This window comes from Amphibalanus amphitrite, unplaced genomic scaffold (assembly GCF_019059575.1).
Source record: "Amphibalanus amphitrite isolate SeventyFive unplaced genomic scaffold, NRLGWU_Aamphi_draft 000040F_arrow, whole genome shotgun sequence".
Classification (NCBI taxonomy): domain Eukaryota; kingdom Metazoa; phylum Arthropoda; class Thecostraca; order Balanomorpha; family Balanidae; genus Amphibalanus; species Amphibalanus amphitrite.
Genome location: NW_024881536.1, coordinates 532,086 through 546,800, shown reverse-complemented (window position 1 = coordinate 546,800; position 14,715 = coordinate 532,086). Strand labels below are relative to the sequence as shown.

The 14,715-nt window shown below is 53.6% G+C and overlaps 1 protein-coding gene across 1 annotated transcript; it reads left to right on the top strand.

Moving 5' to 3' along the window:
* The first annotated feature begins 360 nt into the window (after positions 1-360).
* LOC122374691 lies at positions 361-9,731 on the top strand. The gene is made up of 2 exons (XM_043353604.1): positions 361-630; positions 4,507-9,731. Exon 2 carries the CDS (start codon positions 4,627-4,629, stop codon positions 9,412-9,414), a length of 4,788 nt encoding a protein of 1,595 aa, XP_043209539.1. The 5' UTR covers positions 361-630; positions 4,507-4,626; the 3' UTR covers positions 9,415-9,731.
* The last annotated feature ends 4,984 nt before the right edge of the window (positions 9,732-14,715 follow it).

The following is a 14,715-nucleotide window of genomic DNA, read 5'->3' as shown; positions in this document are numbered from 1 at the left end:
CAAAAACAGTGGCGCGAAACGTCACCTTTTTTGAGATATTAGCGAAAAACTGCAGGTGGTGTTCAAACACCGCTCCCTCAGCAGGGTGCGGCTAGAAGCATGATGAACAGGTTTTACAAAAGATGAAATAAATACGTGCATATATCTCGCATAATTAACCGCTATTCAATCCTTACGTGGATAATATGTGCATACCTATTACCTACACTGAAATACTATTGAGCGATTACATTCCTTCCTTTCCATTAGGAGTACCGAAATGTGAATCGTCGGAAACATGCATCAGTATTACCACATCGTCACGTGCTGAAGCCGAAAACCTCAAGATTACTTGGAAAAGCTGATTGTCGATCCAAAACCAAACTTTTGGGTTGGACGAGTCGCTTCGTTTTTTTCGCTTTTTTCGTTTTTTAGAGTCGCTTTTTCGCTTTTTAGAGTCGTTTTTTTCGATTTTTCGCGTCGCTTTTTCGAGTTGCTGATTTCGTTTTTTTCGGTTTCGCTGCCGTGGAGCTACACCAATGTTATCAAGTGAAGCTGATCGTCTACTGAAGCCGAAAAAGCGAAAAAACGAAACGAAAAACCGAAGAAGTGTGCCGTGGAGCCTGTACTTAACACGTCTTTCCAAAACTGGTTTGTAACTTTCACCTTGATTTTCCTTATAAATTTGCTTCCGTGGGACATTATTTCTTGGATTGGTTTGGGTAATTCCAAGACCGAAACTTTTGTCCATTGAGCCTGACTTTGCATGAGTCTCTTCAACCATGTGAGCTTCATGCTGTTAACGAACGCTTGGATATCGATCATAGATAACCCTCCATTGGTGTAGTTTTGGATGAGCTTGGCACGTTTAATGGGGTCTCGCCTACCCGCCCATATGAACTGATATAGTAAATTATTTAAATTTTTAAGGTCTTTTTTAGGTGGATTTGGCAAGGCTGTGAACAAGTGGACTAACTTCGATATCAGTAACGATTTGACTACGGTTATTCGCCCCAGAACTGTTAAATTTCTTCTACGCCAGTGCGCGATCTCTTTATGTATTTGAAGCAATTTGGGTTGCAAGTTGACTTCGGTTATATTAGTGTTATCGTTCTCAAAAATGATTCCTAAAACTTTCATGCTGGTGACCCATTTAACACCACATTGGTCTCCACTACTGTTCAGGGTAGGCGGGCCTATCGGCAGACATGTTGTTTTATCTACGTTTACTTTTAGCATCGAGGCTTCTGAAAAATATTCCAACTCTCTTAGGGCACCGTTCAAACATTGTGCATCTTGCAGGAAAAGCACAGTGTCATCAGCGTATTGCGAAATTCTTATTTCAATATTATCTTCAAGTTTAATTCCTCTCACTAACCTTGATTGTTTAATTTGATTTGCAAGTAAATTAACAGCTAAGTTAAATAAATACCCGGAAGTTGGGTCACCTTGCCGGATCCCGCATCGTAAAGTGATTTTATTTCCTAAGAATCCGTTCAGCATAATTCGCGAAAAATTATCATTGTTCAGATACATTAGTTGTATCGTCTTTCTAAATGATGGGCCAAAATTATATTCCTCGAGGACACTGGACAGAAAGTTCCAGGATATGGAATCAAAAGCCGCCTCAAAATCGACGGACATAATTAAACCTGAGTTGTTGTGTTTTGTTAGATTGTTTATCACGTCAAATATTAAACGAGTGTTCTCACCGATATAGCGCCCTTTCATGTAAGCAGTCTGACATGAATCTATTAAGTTACCCATTACTTTTTGCAGTCTCGCTGATATCGCTGCAGAAATTATCTTAAAATCTACGTTAAGTAACGTTATGGGCCGCCATCCTTTTATGCTATCGGGCGGTTTGCCAGCCTTCGGGATCATTGTAACAATGCCTTCCTGATGCGTCATCAACGTTTTGTTATTCTCGAGTGCGTACGCGAATGCTCTATGCAATAAGGGACCTAGTTTATCCCAAAAACGTCTGAAGAAGCATGCCGTAAACCCGTTTGAGCCCGGGGATTTCCCTTTTTTCATATTTCTCATCGCGTTTGTTAACTCTTCAAAAGTTATGGGCTGATCTAAAAGTCTGCGCTCGTTTATGCTGAGTTTGTTAGATATATTTTTTGTAATAAAGTTTTTCATAGAGGGCGAGGGGTTTTGATCTTTAGCGTATTTCTTTGCTAAATCTTTTGTAAATTCGTTCAGTATCGAAAACGATTTAGAAACTATTTGTCCTTCAATTTTCAAACATGTTGGTATTTTTCTTATTGCGTTTCTTTTTTCCATGCTGAGGAAATATTTTGAAGGTCTCTCTCTCGCCTTCTCCGTGCCACTTAGCCCTTGTCCTCACGATCAAACCATCAATGAAAGGTTTTCTAAGATTTTCAAGTTTCTCTTTTAGACCATTAAGGTGCGCTATGTTCTCTTCTGATTGCGCGGAATCTGCCTTGGATTCCGCACGCGTTATCTCTGTCATAAGATCTTTTTCTTTTTCCCTCTTTTGTTTAGCCTTTCTTTTAGAATATCGCACAGTTTCCCCTCTTATCAGCATCAACAGTGTTTCATAAAATAAATCGTCGTTTATCTTGAATTGTATTTCTTTAAAATTTGGTATGTGTGAGATGTAATCTTTTGTGTAGATGGGCAAAGCGTATTCTTCTACAGTATTCAGGATACAATTATTAACGATCTCGGTATAATCTTCGTCATTAAGTAGTGATTCGTTTAGTTTCCATAGCCCGGGCCCTCTCGATTGGCTTGCAACTAGACTTATTGAAATTTGGCTGTGATCGGTTCGATAGCCGGGCGCGATGTGCATTTCATTGCAGCGAATTGATAGATGTTGGCTAACGAAGAACATGTCTAATCTTGCACCTTTTTGGCGGGCTGGTGTAAACCAAGTATATTGCTGTTTCTCAGGATTCTGCTTTCTCCAGATGTCAATTAGGTTGTATTTATTACAAATCGACATGAACTTTTTTCTGGCTCTTACGTTATGTTCTTGTAGATAACCGTAGCAGTCTACATCCGGATTTACAACGAAATTAAAATCGCCTCCAATTATTACATGATCATAGTCTGTGCTGTCTAGTATATTCCCTATACGTTCATAGAAGTCTGGTTCATCTCGATTTGGCCCATAGACGCTGCCCATAATATATGTGTCTGAACTGATTTTGCATTCCAAGATTATAAAGTTTCCTTTTTTGTCTGTGAACTTGTTAATTACTTCGTGCTGAATATTCTTGTTGAACAGAATCGATGTGCCTCTACTATTGTTTTTTAAAACACGAATGATAGGCCTTTCCGTTCCATAGACTGTTAAATGAAGACGTCTTTTCTTGCGTTAAGTGCGTGTCTTGTAACATTAAAATACCTATCACACTTATTGTTCTTTAAGAAATGAATCACATCTCTGCGTTTGTGTTGCTCACCAAGGCCTCTTACGTTGCAAGAAAATACATTAATGGCTGTCATTATTCTGTCTGACTTTGAAAGGAGAGTTTTGTACCTGTTTTTGCCCGCTGCTGTTGTATTCTATTTTTGTGCTGTGTGGCAAGGGAGTTTGAGTGTGTAAGTGTTATGTGGTGTGTAGGTATATTACCGTTGTTCACGAGGGCGAGGTGGTCGGGAAATGAAGGAGGAGCGCAGCTGCGAGCATCGCCGGCCAGAGACGACGCCGGCGGCCGCATGGACTCATGGTCACTGGCGGATCCAGGGGGGCCACGGGGGCCATGGCCCCCCCCCCCAAAGGCCTAAAGTGGCCTGTTCGGCCCCCCCCCCCCCAAACGTCAGAAAAATTGCTAAGAAAATATACCTTGATGGAGGTTTTTAGCCACTTGGTGAAGTAAAGCTTTCCACAGCATAATATGGAAGCAATATAGTAGCAGTGAGGGTCAGTCAAAAGTTGCGCGAGCGGAGTCGACCTTAAAAAAAAAGACTGTTGTTGGCACGTGTTTATGGCGCGGCAGCTGGTAGTTGGCGGTGTTTCGCGTGGTGTGGCATCACTGGCGGATCTGGGGGGGGGAGGGGGGGGGCACGGGAGCCTGAGGTGCCCCTGACAGGCCCGTGGTGCCCTTGCTAGGCCTGTGGTGCCCCTGGACCCTGGCAGGCCTGTGGTACAGTCCACAGCAGAAGTAATGTGGGGTTTCAGTCATGGGTATGTTCTGCTTCTGAAGCTTAGGAACGATTAGCCAGACTACAATGAAACTTTGAATGTAGCTTGTTATGTGCGGACTTGTGGGTTTGATTCCGGCCACTCTAATCGCCCGAGGCACGGCCGGCCACCGGGGCTGACCGGTCGTCCCCTCCTGAGCCAATACAGTTGACCGACACGAGAGCTAGTGTGTGGACCGGGAGCCGGGGCGAATCGAACATGGCGCGGTCGCAGTGATACGCGAACCGATATGAGACACAGCTCTCTCATTTGACTCGGACTAATGTGATAAACGTGATACGTGTCTTCTTTGCTGCCGAGTGAAGCGTTTCAGTGTTTAACGTGTGGCGATGTCGGACTGCGAGCAGGAGGAGCGAGACGCCAAGCCGCCGGGCGCGGCACCGGCGACTGAGACATCGACAGAGCTGCTGACTCGGCTTCTGGGGCAGCAGCTGGAGCTGGCGGCCAGGCGTGACGAGCAGCTAACGATGCTTCTACAACACATCCAGCAGGGCGCGGCTGCCGGCGCCCGACCAGTCGACGGCAGCGGCGCGCTTGCGGCGGCGGGTGGCGGCAGCGCGCCTACGGCGTCTGGCGGCGGCGGCGCGCCTGCGGCGACTGGCGGCGGGAGCGCACCTGCGGCGGCCGCGGTTACAGAGAGTGTCGCCGCCGCGGCGGCTGTGCCGCCTACAGTCGGTTCCCGGCAACGGATCTGCCTGCCGGCGACTGGGACGCCAGTCCCCAGGCTGCACTCATCAGCGTCACTCATCGAATTCGACACATGGAGAAGAAAATTCGACGGATACTGTCTGCTCACCCGTGTGCGTGAGCTAACAACAGCGGAACAGAAGGCCGCCCTCATCGCCGTATTAGACGACGACTGGACACGGATCGTCGACTTCGGGCTCCAGCTACCCGCGGACGCGGATCTGGACAGCGTCCTCGAGGCCATGCAGAAGTACTTGCGTCGCCAACGCAACGTCATAGTCGACCGCATGGACTTCACAGCCAGACTACAGCAGCCCGGTGAATCCATCGACGAGTATGTGTGCGCCCTGAGAGAGATAGCAGCGTGCTGTGACTTTTGCCAACACTGTGCCGATGATCGATTCCGGGATCATATCGTCGTGGGCACAATCGACAGTGACGCGCGAAGGCGCATGCTAGAGACTGCCGACCTCACATTTGAGAAAGCGCTGGACATATGTCGTGCCTGTGAATGCGCCACCAACAACAATCAGGAGATCACGCAGTCAGGGACGGTCGGACGGATATCTCGCTACCGTCAAGAGAAGAACCGGCGACGTTTCGCCAGTGAAGACTCGATCCAGCTGAGCCGGTGCCGCCGGTGCGGCGCGGCGGAGCACAGCGATGACAGACGCTGTCCTGCTCTGGGCCGCGCTTGCAACAGCTGCGGTGAGCGCGACCACTTCGCGGTCACTTGCCGAGGCCGGGCCAGCGGGCGGCGCACGACGGAGAGCAGTCTGCCGCGAATTCGCCACGACCATGAGCGACCGCGGAGTGACGAGCTCACGCCCCCGCGCGCGGAGCGTGGCCGCAGCCGTGGCCCTGGAACCAGACGCGCCGACAGCGCCACCTATGGTAATCAGGCTCGAAGAACCAGCGCCACCTCTCGGCGACGCCAGCAGTTCTGGAGCTCTGGCGGCAATCGGGTGGCCGGCATCAGCGGAGACGGAGACCTGGTCAGTGGAAGCGAGGAGGATGAAGAGGCAGACTCAACAGCAGCGTCGCTGTTGAACGTATACGTTTCAGATGTGCGACTGAAGAACAGCAGCGTGAAGCGCTCCCCACGCATAGAACTGGAGACCATGTATCGGGGTCGGCGACCGATTCCAACCACCTGGACCCCTGATACCGGTGCAGAGGTCTCGGTCATATCACGAGACCAAGCCAGGCTTCTGGGCGTCGAGCTGGACGATCTGCGCCCGTCGAAGACGACACTGTGGACCGCTGATGGACGGAAAATGCACTGCATGGGGACATGTAACCTGACGCTGCTTCTTGGAGACGTCAGCCACTCAGCCGAGATATCTGTCATGGAGTCACTTCACACGCCTCTCCTGTCGTGGCACGACTGCGTGAAGCTCGGCATCTTGCCGCCTGGTTTCCCTCGGCAGATCAGACGTCTGGAGAGCCACCACTCGTCTGGAGGACCGGACAGTGAGCCGGCAGGCGCGCGCAGTCGGAGCTCGCCAGCTGCTGCGCCACCCACGCGCGCTGCCAGACCCCGCTCAGCCAGCCCAGCAACCACGAGGCAGCCACCGGCATGGATCAGCAAGATGAAGAGATGCCACACTGGCATACCGCCGGATGAACACCGTCAACAACACTTCGCAGCTCTGAAGGCAGAATTCCCGAAGGTGTTTGACATCGAATCAGGACTACGGGAGATGGTCGGCGAGCCAATGTCCATTGAGCTCACGGATGACGCGACGCCGTACGCTCAGACGAGCGCGCGCAACATCCCATTCAACTGGAGAGACGACGTGCGCCGACAGCTGGACGAACTTCTTCAACATGACGTCATCGAAGCAGTCGAACATCCGACAGAGTGGTGTCACCCACTGTGCCCTGTGGCCAAGACAGACCCTGACGGCAAGTCCGTCGGATGCCGCATCACAGTGGACTTCACGAAACTCAACCGATTCGTGAAGCGGCCAGTGCACCCTGGTCGCACACCACAAGACGCCGTGTCATCGATCGCCACTGGTGCCAGCTTCTTCACGAAACTGGACTGCAAAGCCGGATACCACCAGATGGCGCTGAGGGAGCAAGACCGTGATCTCACCTGCTTCATCACGCCGTGGGGCAGGTACAGATACAAGCGCATGCCGATGGGCATCACCCACTCGGGAGACGTTTACAACCGGCGCGGTGACCAAGCGCTGGGGGACATCCCGAATACAGTGAAAGTGGTAGACGACATGCTAGCGTGGGATGACGACTACTCCACCCACCTGCTACACGTCTGGAAGCTGCTGAAGAGGTGTGACGAGTACAACATCACCTTAAACCCAGCGAAGTGTCAATTCGCTATGAAGACAGTCGACTTCTGTGGCTACAGAGTCAGCTCAGATGGGTACACCGTGGATGAAAAGAAGGTGCAAGCTGTGAAGCACTTCCCGCAGCCGAACAACATAACAGACCTAAGAGCCTTCCTAGGCTTGGTAAACCAACTTGGTGCCTTCTCAGATGAGATCGCGTCGGCCGCTGAGCCACTGCGCCAACTGCTGAAACCTCGCAACGCATGGCTGTGGACACCAGCGCACACCGCAGCGTTCGAGAAGGTGAAGACGGCACTGGTGTCGCCACCCATTCTCGACTTCTACAATCCCACGCGCAGAACTGTTCTGGAGACTGACGCATCACGTCTCGGAGGCCTGGGATTCTGCCTCAGACAACAAGACGAGAACGGCAACTGGCGACTGATACAGTGCGGCTCTCGATTTCTAACTGATGTCGAGACCCGCTACGCCGTGATTGAACTCGAACTACTGGCCCTCGTGTGGGCATGCTATAAAGCTGACACATACCTCAGGGGTATGCAGACGTTTGAAGTGGTTCTGGACCACCGGCCCCTGATTCCGGTTTTGAACAAGAAAACACTGGCAGAAATCGACAATCCCCGCCTGCGGCGACTGCGCGAAAAGCTCATCGCGTACAACTTCGTCACCAGCTGGAGGCAGGGAAAGCTCCACTCCATCCCCGATGCCCTGTCTCGGGCCCCAGTCGAGCGACCGACGGCGGAGGATGAAGCAGCTGAGCACGACATCAGCGTGAGAGTCCAGTCCGTAGTAAGCAGCCTCACCGCTTCAGACAGTGAAACGGACCCCAGCCCGTTCAAGGACGCCGCTCTAGAGGAAGTAAGAGCTGCATCTACCGGCGACCCAGAGCTGCTTGCACTGAAGCACACGATCATGCACGGCTTCCCGGACCATCGGAAAGAACTGGAGCCGATACTGCAGCCCTACTGGGGCTGTCGTGAGCGACTGACTGTCGACAACGGCCTCATCCTGTGCGGCCAGAGACTGGTGATCCCACAGCAACTCAGACGGGTGACGCTGGAGCGTCTGCACTCCAGCCATCAGGGGATCGAAAGGACCAAGCGGCGAGCAAGACAAGTGGTCTACTGGCCACAGATCGACAAACACATCAGCGACCTCGTTGGAGCCTGTTCCAGATGTCAACGTCACCTGCCGAGCCTGCAGAAGGAACCGCTGATGCTGGAGCCGCTGCCGACACGCGTCTTTCAAGCCGTGTCCGCCGACTACTTCAGCTGGGCCGGGCGGACCTACCTGGTCTATGCCGACAGACTGTCCGGTTGGCCGTCCGTGTACCACGTCAGAGGAGAAGCATCAGCCAGAGCTCTCACCAGATGTCTCCGCAAGATGTTTGCGGCCACAGGTGTGCCGCAGACACTGAGAACTGACGGCGGAGGACAGTTCACAGCGCGACATACCCGCGAGTTCTTGAAGAAATGGGGAGTCATTCATCAAATCTCCACGCCACACTTCCCACAGTCGAACGGACATGCAGAAGCCGCTGTCAAGAACGTCAAGCGGCTCATCAAGAAAACGACGCAGCACGGTGATCTCGACACCGACGAGTTCGTCCACGCTCTGCTCGAGCTTCGGAATACGCCGCGCGCGGACGGACGCTCTCCAGCGCAGGTGTTATTTGGCCACCCGCTGAGGTCGGCAGTTCCGGCCCACCACCGCGCGTTTGCGGCGCAGTGGCAAGAGGCTGCGGACACCTGTGATGCCAGAACTCGACAGCAGAGAAGCCAAACCGAAGAGCGATACAACATGACTGCGCGAGCACACCCGGCACTCCGAGTGGGACAAAAGGTCATAGTGCAAGACCCTATCACGAAGGTATGGAACCGTACCGGCACCGTGACCGGCGTGGGGAGCAGGCGCGACTTCAACATCAGACTGCCCAGCGGGCGACTCATGTGGCGGAATCGGCGATACCTGCGACCCCAGAGCGTGGCCGCCTCCCAGTCTCCGCCACCGCAGCCCCAGTCTCCACCACCGCAGCAGCGCCGGCCGGACGGAGAGGCGACCGCCGGCAGCCCGCGGCCTGCGCCTCCGCTGCCGCCTGTCGACGGCGTCGGAGAGCCCCCAGCACCGCTCACCGACGCACCCGCGGCACCAGCGGACGCACCGGAGCCGCGACGCAGCAACCGGCAGCGCCAGCGCACAAAACATCTATCTGTGAGCTGGGGCACTAAGTCATACCAGACGATACCGTGATACAGCATCGCTTACTGTCCGACATATGTCATCCCACACCCTGCGTGGTGCCGGGAGACATCGTCCTCCGCCTCTGGAAGTTTTTTTTTTGTTTCTGTTAATGGCGTTATGTGCCTGCTATGTCGTTAGACGTTAATCACTTTGTACCTCTGTGTTTACGTCTTGCGGGGGAGGTGATGGGATAGTTATCTGGGGGGGAGGTGTTATGTGCGGACTTGTGGGTTTGATTCCGGCCACTCTAATCGCCCGAGGCACGGCCGGCCACCGGGGCTGACCGGTCGTCCCCTCCTGAGCCAATACAGTTGACCGACACGAGAGCTAGTGTGTGGACCGGGAGCCGGGGCGAATCGAACAATATGTATCGTCACCCTTGCAGCTGCAACTTTAGCTATTGACATCTTCTTTTCAATCACTTCGCATTAAACAATCGCCAGTCAAAGCCAACCGTTGAGTTTGGTAAAACCCTACATTACTTTAGCGGTGGGCTGTACCTCTGGCGGGCCTAGGGTGCCCCTGCTAGGCTGCTGATGCCCCTGGGACCTGACAGGACTGTGGTGCCCCTGACAAGCCTAAAGTGCCCCCAACAGGCCCGTGATGCCCCCGACAGGCCCAAGGTGCCCCTGGGTGATGCCGTGATGCCTGCGAGGCCGGTGATGCCCCCTGCGAGGCCGTTGGGGCCCCTGACAGGCCCATGGTGCCCCTGCTAGACCGGTGGTGCCCCTGGCAGGCCTGTGGTGCCCCTGCTAGGCCGCTGGTGCCCCTGGGCCCTGACAGGACTGTGGTGCCCCTGACAGGCCCAAGGTGCCCCTGCAAGGCCGGTGGTGCCCCTGTAAGGCCTGTGGTACCCCTGCTAGGCCTCTGGTGTCCCTGACAGGCCCATGGTGCCCCTGCGAGGCCGGCGGCGCCCCTGGCAGGTCTCTGGTGTCCCTGACAGACCTGGGGTGCCCCTGACAAGCCTGTGGGGCCCCTCACAGGCCCGTGGTGCCCTTGCTAGGCCTGTGGTGCCCCTGGCGGGCTGGTGGTGCCCCTACTAGGCCGGTGGTGCCCCTGACAGGCCTGTGGTGCCCCCGGGCACCAAGGGGGTCATGACCCATGTGGCCCCCCTTATATCTGCCACTGATGCATAATATATTGATTTGTTAAGGCGTTATGGCTTATGCAATATGCAATTGCAGGCACTTGGTATCCCTCACTTATCCCTCATTGGGGCTCTGGCGGGCTCCTGAGGGCCCACGTCTATCTCCGGGAGCCCATATAGACAGGCTCATTTGGGTCCTTTCAGTACACTATAGCATAAGAGGTCTCCATGCGAGTCCTATACATACATCTGAGGGCGTACCCTGATGTCTGAGGTACCCAACTGCAGCTCCAATGGTCTCTTCTTACACTGGCGGATCCAGGGAGGGGGCATTTAGGGCCATGCCCCCTTCCCAGAGGCCTAAAGTGGCCCGTTTTCCCCCTCCCCCAAACGATAATGAAACATAGTTCAATCAGGGCGTGGCCCAGGAGCCGAGTTAGACAGGGCTGTTTTACCACCTCCCGGCCCGCAAAGGGACCCAAGCACTGACTCGAAGCGGGTTAAAGAGACCCTCCCACCTTCAAAAAAGTTAATGAATTGGCATGAAAGTGATGTCGCTAGGTTCAGAAAGGGCGAAAACGAATATCTACCAAATTTTATCGAAAAATATTCACCGGTTTTCAAGAGATTAGACTTTTATTTTTGTTTAATTTTTGGGATATCCGCTGCTGTTCCTAGCGACTTTATTTGAAAGTGCGGCATTTGTTGCGCGCAAAGCAGCCTATACCACCGCATGCTACCAAACGTTTTAGTAAAATATTAAAAAAATCATTAGATCTCCGCTGACGTCACACATTCAGAAGGGTATCCAAAAGTATTAGCCCCTCTGAATCAAAATGCTGCAATTTTGAAATTCAATATTTCCGATTTAAGGCATTTCTCGATGTTGTGAGTGCGTGCCGAAACCGGTAATTGTGAGCCAGGGACCCCATTTTGGCTATCTCAGCTCAAATCTAATGTTAAGGTGGGAGGGTCCCTTTAACTGGTCGATAAAAACAATGGTAAGTGTTTACAAAGTAATATAAAGGCATGGGTCGGGTGAGCTACCATTTATATATTTTTCTTTTTAGTTAAAAAAAAAATTCATAGTGTCAGGGCTGTGACGAAAAATAAGTGGCCTAAATCCGATGAGAAAACAGGATTTGGGGGTACCCTAGGTTTGGCTCCAGCATGAGTTGTCCCCCCCCCCCAAAACGCAAGCCTGGATCCGCCAGTGCTCATGGTTGGTCGCTAGTAAGGGCTGCTCCGCCGCCGCCGCCGCCGCCCACAGCCGAGCCGCCGAGCCGGTAGCCGCCACCGAGGACGCCGCCGACGTCGCCAGCCGCCGCGCAACGGGACATCTCCGCTTAGGTGATCTGTCCACACAAACGAAACACCGGGAAGCAAAAAGGCACGAGTATGGTGCGTACACGTAAGTATGAGTGGTGTGCTTTGGCGCAAAACGACTAACATACACAATAAGCAAAAAGCGAACTGAAACCAAAAACATAAAAAACACTAGAAAAAAGAATATAAAAGGCGCGGAGCCTGCAGCTGTAATTTCAAAGACCTGTGCTTATGGCACGTAGCTGGAAACTCAGCGAAGCAATAAACAGTTAGTGCGCTTCGGCTCAACATCTGAGCTGAAAGAAACCAGGTGAATAATAGCGGTTGATCCTTATGTTATGATGATAACATAAGGAGTATCGCAACACAAGATAACAGTTACAATACGGAAAGTTGGGTTATTTGAATATGCGCCTCAAACGTGCCTCTTCTAGACTTAGAGAGGTGAAAAATCGAAAAAAAAACTATAAAAAATACCTACGGCGTGGACATTAAACCTTAAACACTAAACACCTCATCAACAATAACAACACTGTGGACACAGTCGGCGCAAGTTACAGCTAGGGGACGGAGCCCTGGAGTAAAGTGTGCTAGCAACTCACACCTCGTATTGTAAGAAACAGAGAGGCGCCAGTGCCACCCCAAGGTTTCGTTCTGCGACGCCCGGCCACATCGTTCCCGCCCACAGAAACTGTCTCACCGTCCAGTTGACAGTCCAGGTGGTCGCCGGTTCGCCGACACTCAGCGCTCCGCCACCCTCAGTCCTAGCTCGTGCAGACGCTGCAGGGAGTCGACACGCGTTGATACGCCGTACTGCTTCTCTTTGAAGAAGACGTTGCCGTTGCGAGTGAATACCGTGTAAATCTTCCCGTCACGCTTCGCTGCGAGGAGAGACCTGAAGATGAGTCCACGCAGCTTCGTCAACGACTCGTTCACGAACAGGTCCTTCCCCTTCAGCTCGAGTCGTCGTGTCATCACTCGGTCACGCACGCTGTCCTGTCCTGAACGGACGAACCTCACTATTACTCGGTTGAGACCGCCTGGCAGGCGGTGCGCTCGATCAATATCGCCCGCGACGAGCTCGAGGCCAGGCATGCACCGGTTCAACGTGTTGACCACCAGTGCGTTTACGTCTTCCCTCTCCCACTCACCAGCACGGCCCCCCGACCCGCCGCGCGCGGCACCCCGCTCGTCACTGGCGCCCGGCCCACTCGCCGCGCCGGTCCCGTGATCACCTGACTGTGACGTCATCGCGCCATGACCTTGGCCGGGTCCGTTCTGCAGGGGCGGCTCCAGGCGCGGCGCATGGCGGGCGGCCAAAGCAGCGCCGGACAAGATGAGGCAGGGAAGACGATTGTTGACCTCGGCCTCTTCGACGCGGTTCTGCAGGGCAGTAAACTCCTCCTTGGAGCGTCGCAGCTCGTCGGTTAGCTCGGCGATCACCACATCGCGCTCCTCGACGTGTCGCTCCAGGTCTCAGAGTCGTTCGCCGAGCCTGCCGATCTCCGCCGTCAGCGTGGTCTTACACTCGTGAAGGTCACGAGAGATGGAGACCAACATCTTGCTCTCCAACTCGTCGAAGGCAGCTTCAATGCACTCCTTCACGACCCGGTTGAGACCAGGGTTGCGTCCGGACTCTACGCCGCCCTCCATGGCCCCGCGCTTGCCGGCGGGAGCAGAGTCGCCAGACTCGGATCTGTCACGCTTCTGGCTCTCAGGGCAGGGCGGATCACTAAAGTTCCGGACGAGCTCACTCACAGTGTGCCTCTCGTCCTCATCTCTCCCGTCGCTCGGTCGGTCGGAAGCTGCATCTCTGACGCCATCACTAGAGGTCGGGCACGAACCGGCGGGACGCGGCATGGCGGCAGCACACGTCCACTCTCAGGTAAGTGCTCACAGTCTCGCTCGCCACCACAGCACCACAAAATCGCAAAGTGCAAAGTGCTGCAGGCTCCGCCCCACACGGACTCAGAGGGTCATAAACTCACCCTTGAGACCGTACTGCAAAAGTCACCGGTACCAGACGGGCGCTCACCGTGGTCGCACACTCCCCTCTCGCTGCGCTGCGGGGTCGCGTGCGCACGTCTGACCTCGCCCGCGGTCACCGGCCGACTCATGTTAACACCTTTTATGTCGAAACATTTTTCTGTATCTCTAAAGCTGTAGGCCTGACAGCTCTTCCCGCGAAACCTTTTTTTGGGTCGAAAATGTCAGAAATGATGTCACTCCGACGTCGTCAGCGGCCAGCCTATCATAGCCTTTGGAAAAAAAAATTGGTCGCAATGTGCAATAGCTATTCACGGGAGGGTACTGAAAGTTTGGTGACGATCGGCGCAGCAGTTCTGGAGATATATCGAAAAAAAACTAAAGGGGGCAAAAATGCCCCCCCCCCCACCGCCTGGAAGGTTAAGTAATCTTGGCCGAAGGTGCTGAAAGTTTCGTGTTGATACATCCAGCGGTTTGAAGATATGGTAGAAAAACGAAAGGGGGCTATGAATTGCTCCCCCTCCCCCCAGTGGGCCGGGCTTAATTCATCGCCACATCACACGATGAGGGAAGTTATAAGCTGTGATATCAATTTCTGTATTGCTCTATAATTTCTAATCCAGTTAAATTTCAACACGTGAGTGAGTGAATCATGCATTGCTTGCGCTATCCGACTCGGCGAGGCATGCCGCCGGGCCCCGTCTGCCTACGGCCGCCCGGCGAGGCGCCGACGCGACGGCGGCTGGCCGGTGGGAGCTTCGCTCTGGCCCGGTGCTCGGTCACCCCACGTCGGCACTCTCCCCGCGCGCGAACGCCGTGGGAACAGCCCGGCTCAGCCCGTGCTGAGAAATGGTGAACAAACGGTGTGAAAACGTCAAACGGTTGTTTACCCATGTGGGATGGAGTAACGG

Coding starts and splice junctions, on each gene's coding strand:
- LOC122374691 (XM_043353604.1), top strand. CDS start 4,627: ATGCTTCTACAACACATCCAGCAGGGCGCGGCTGCCGGCGCCCGACCA.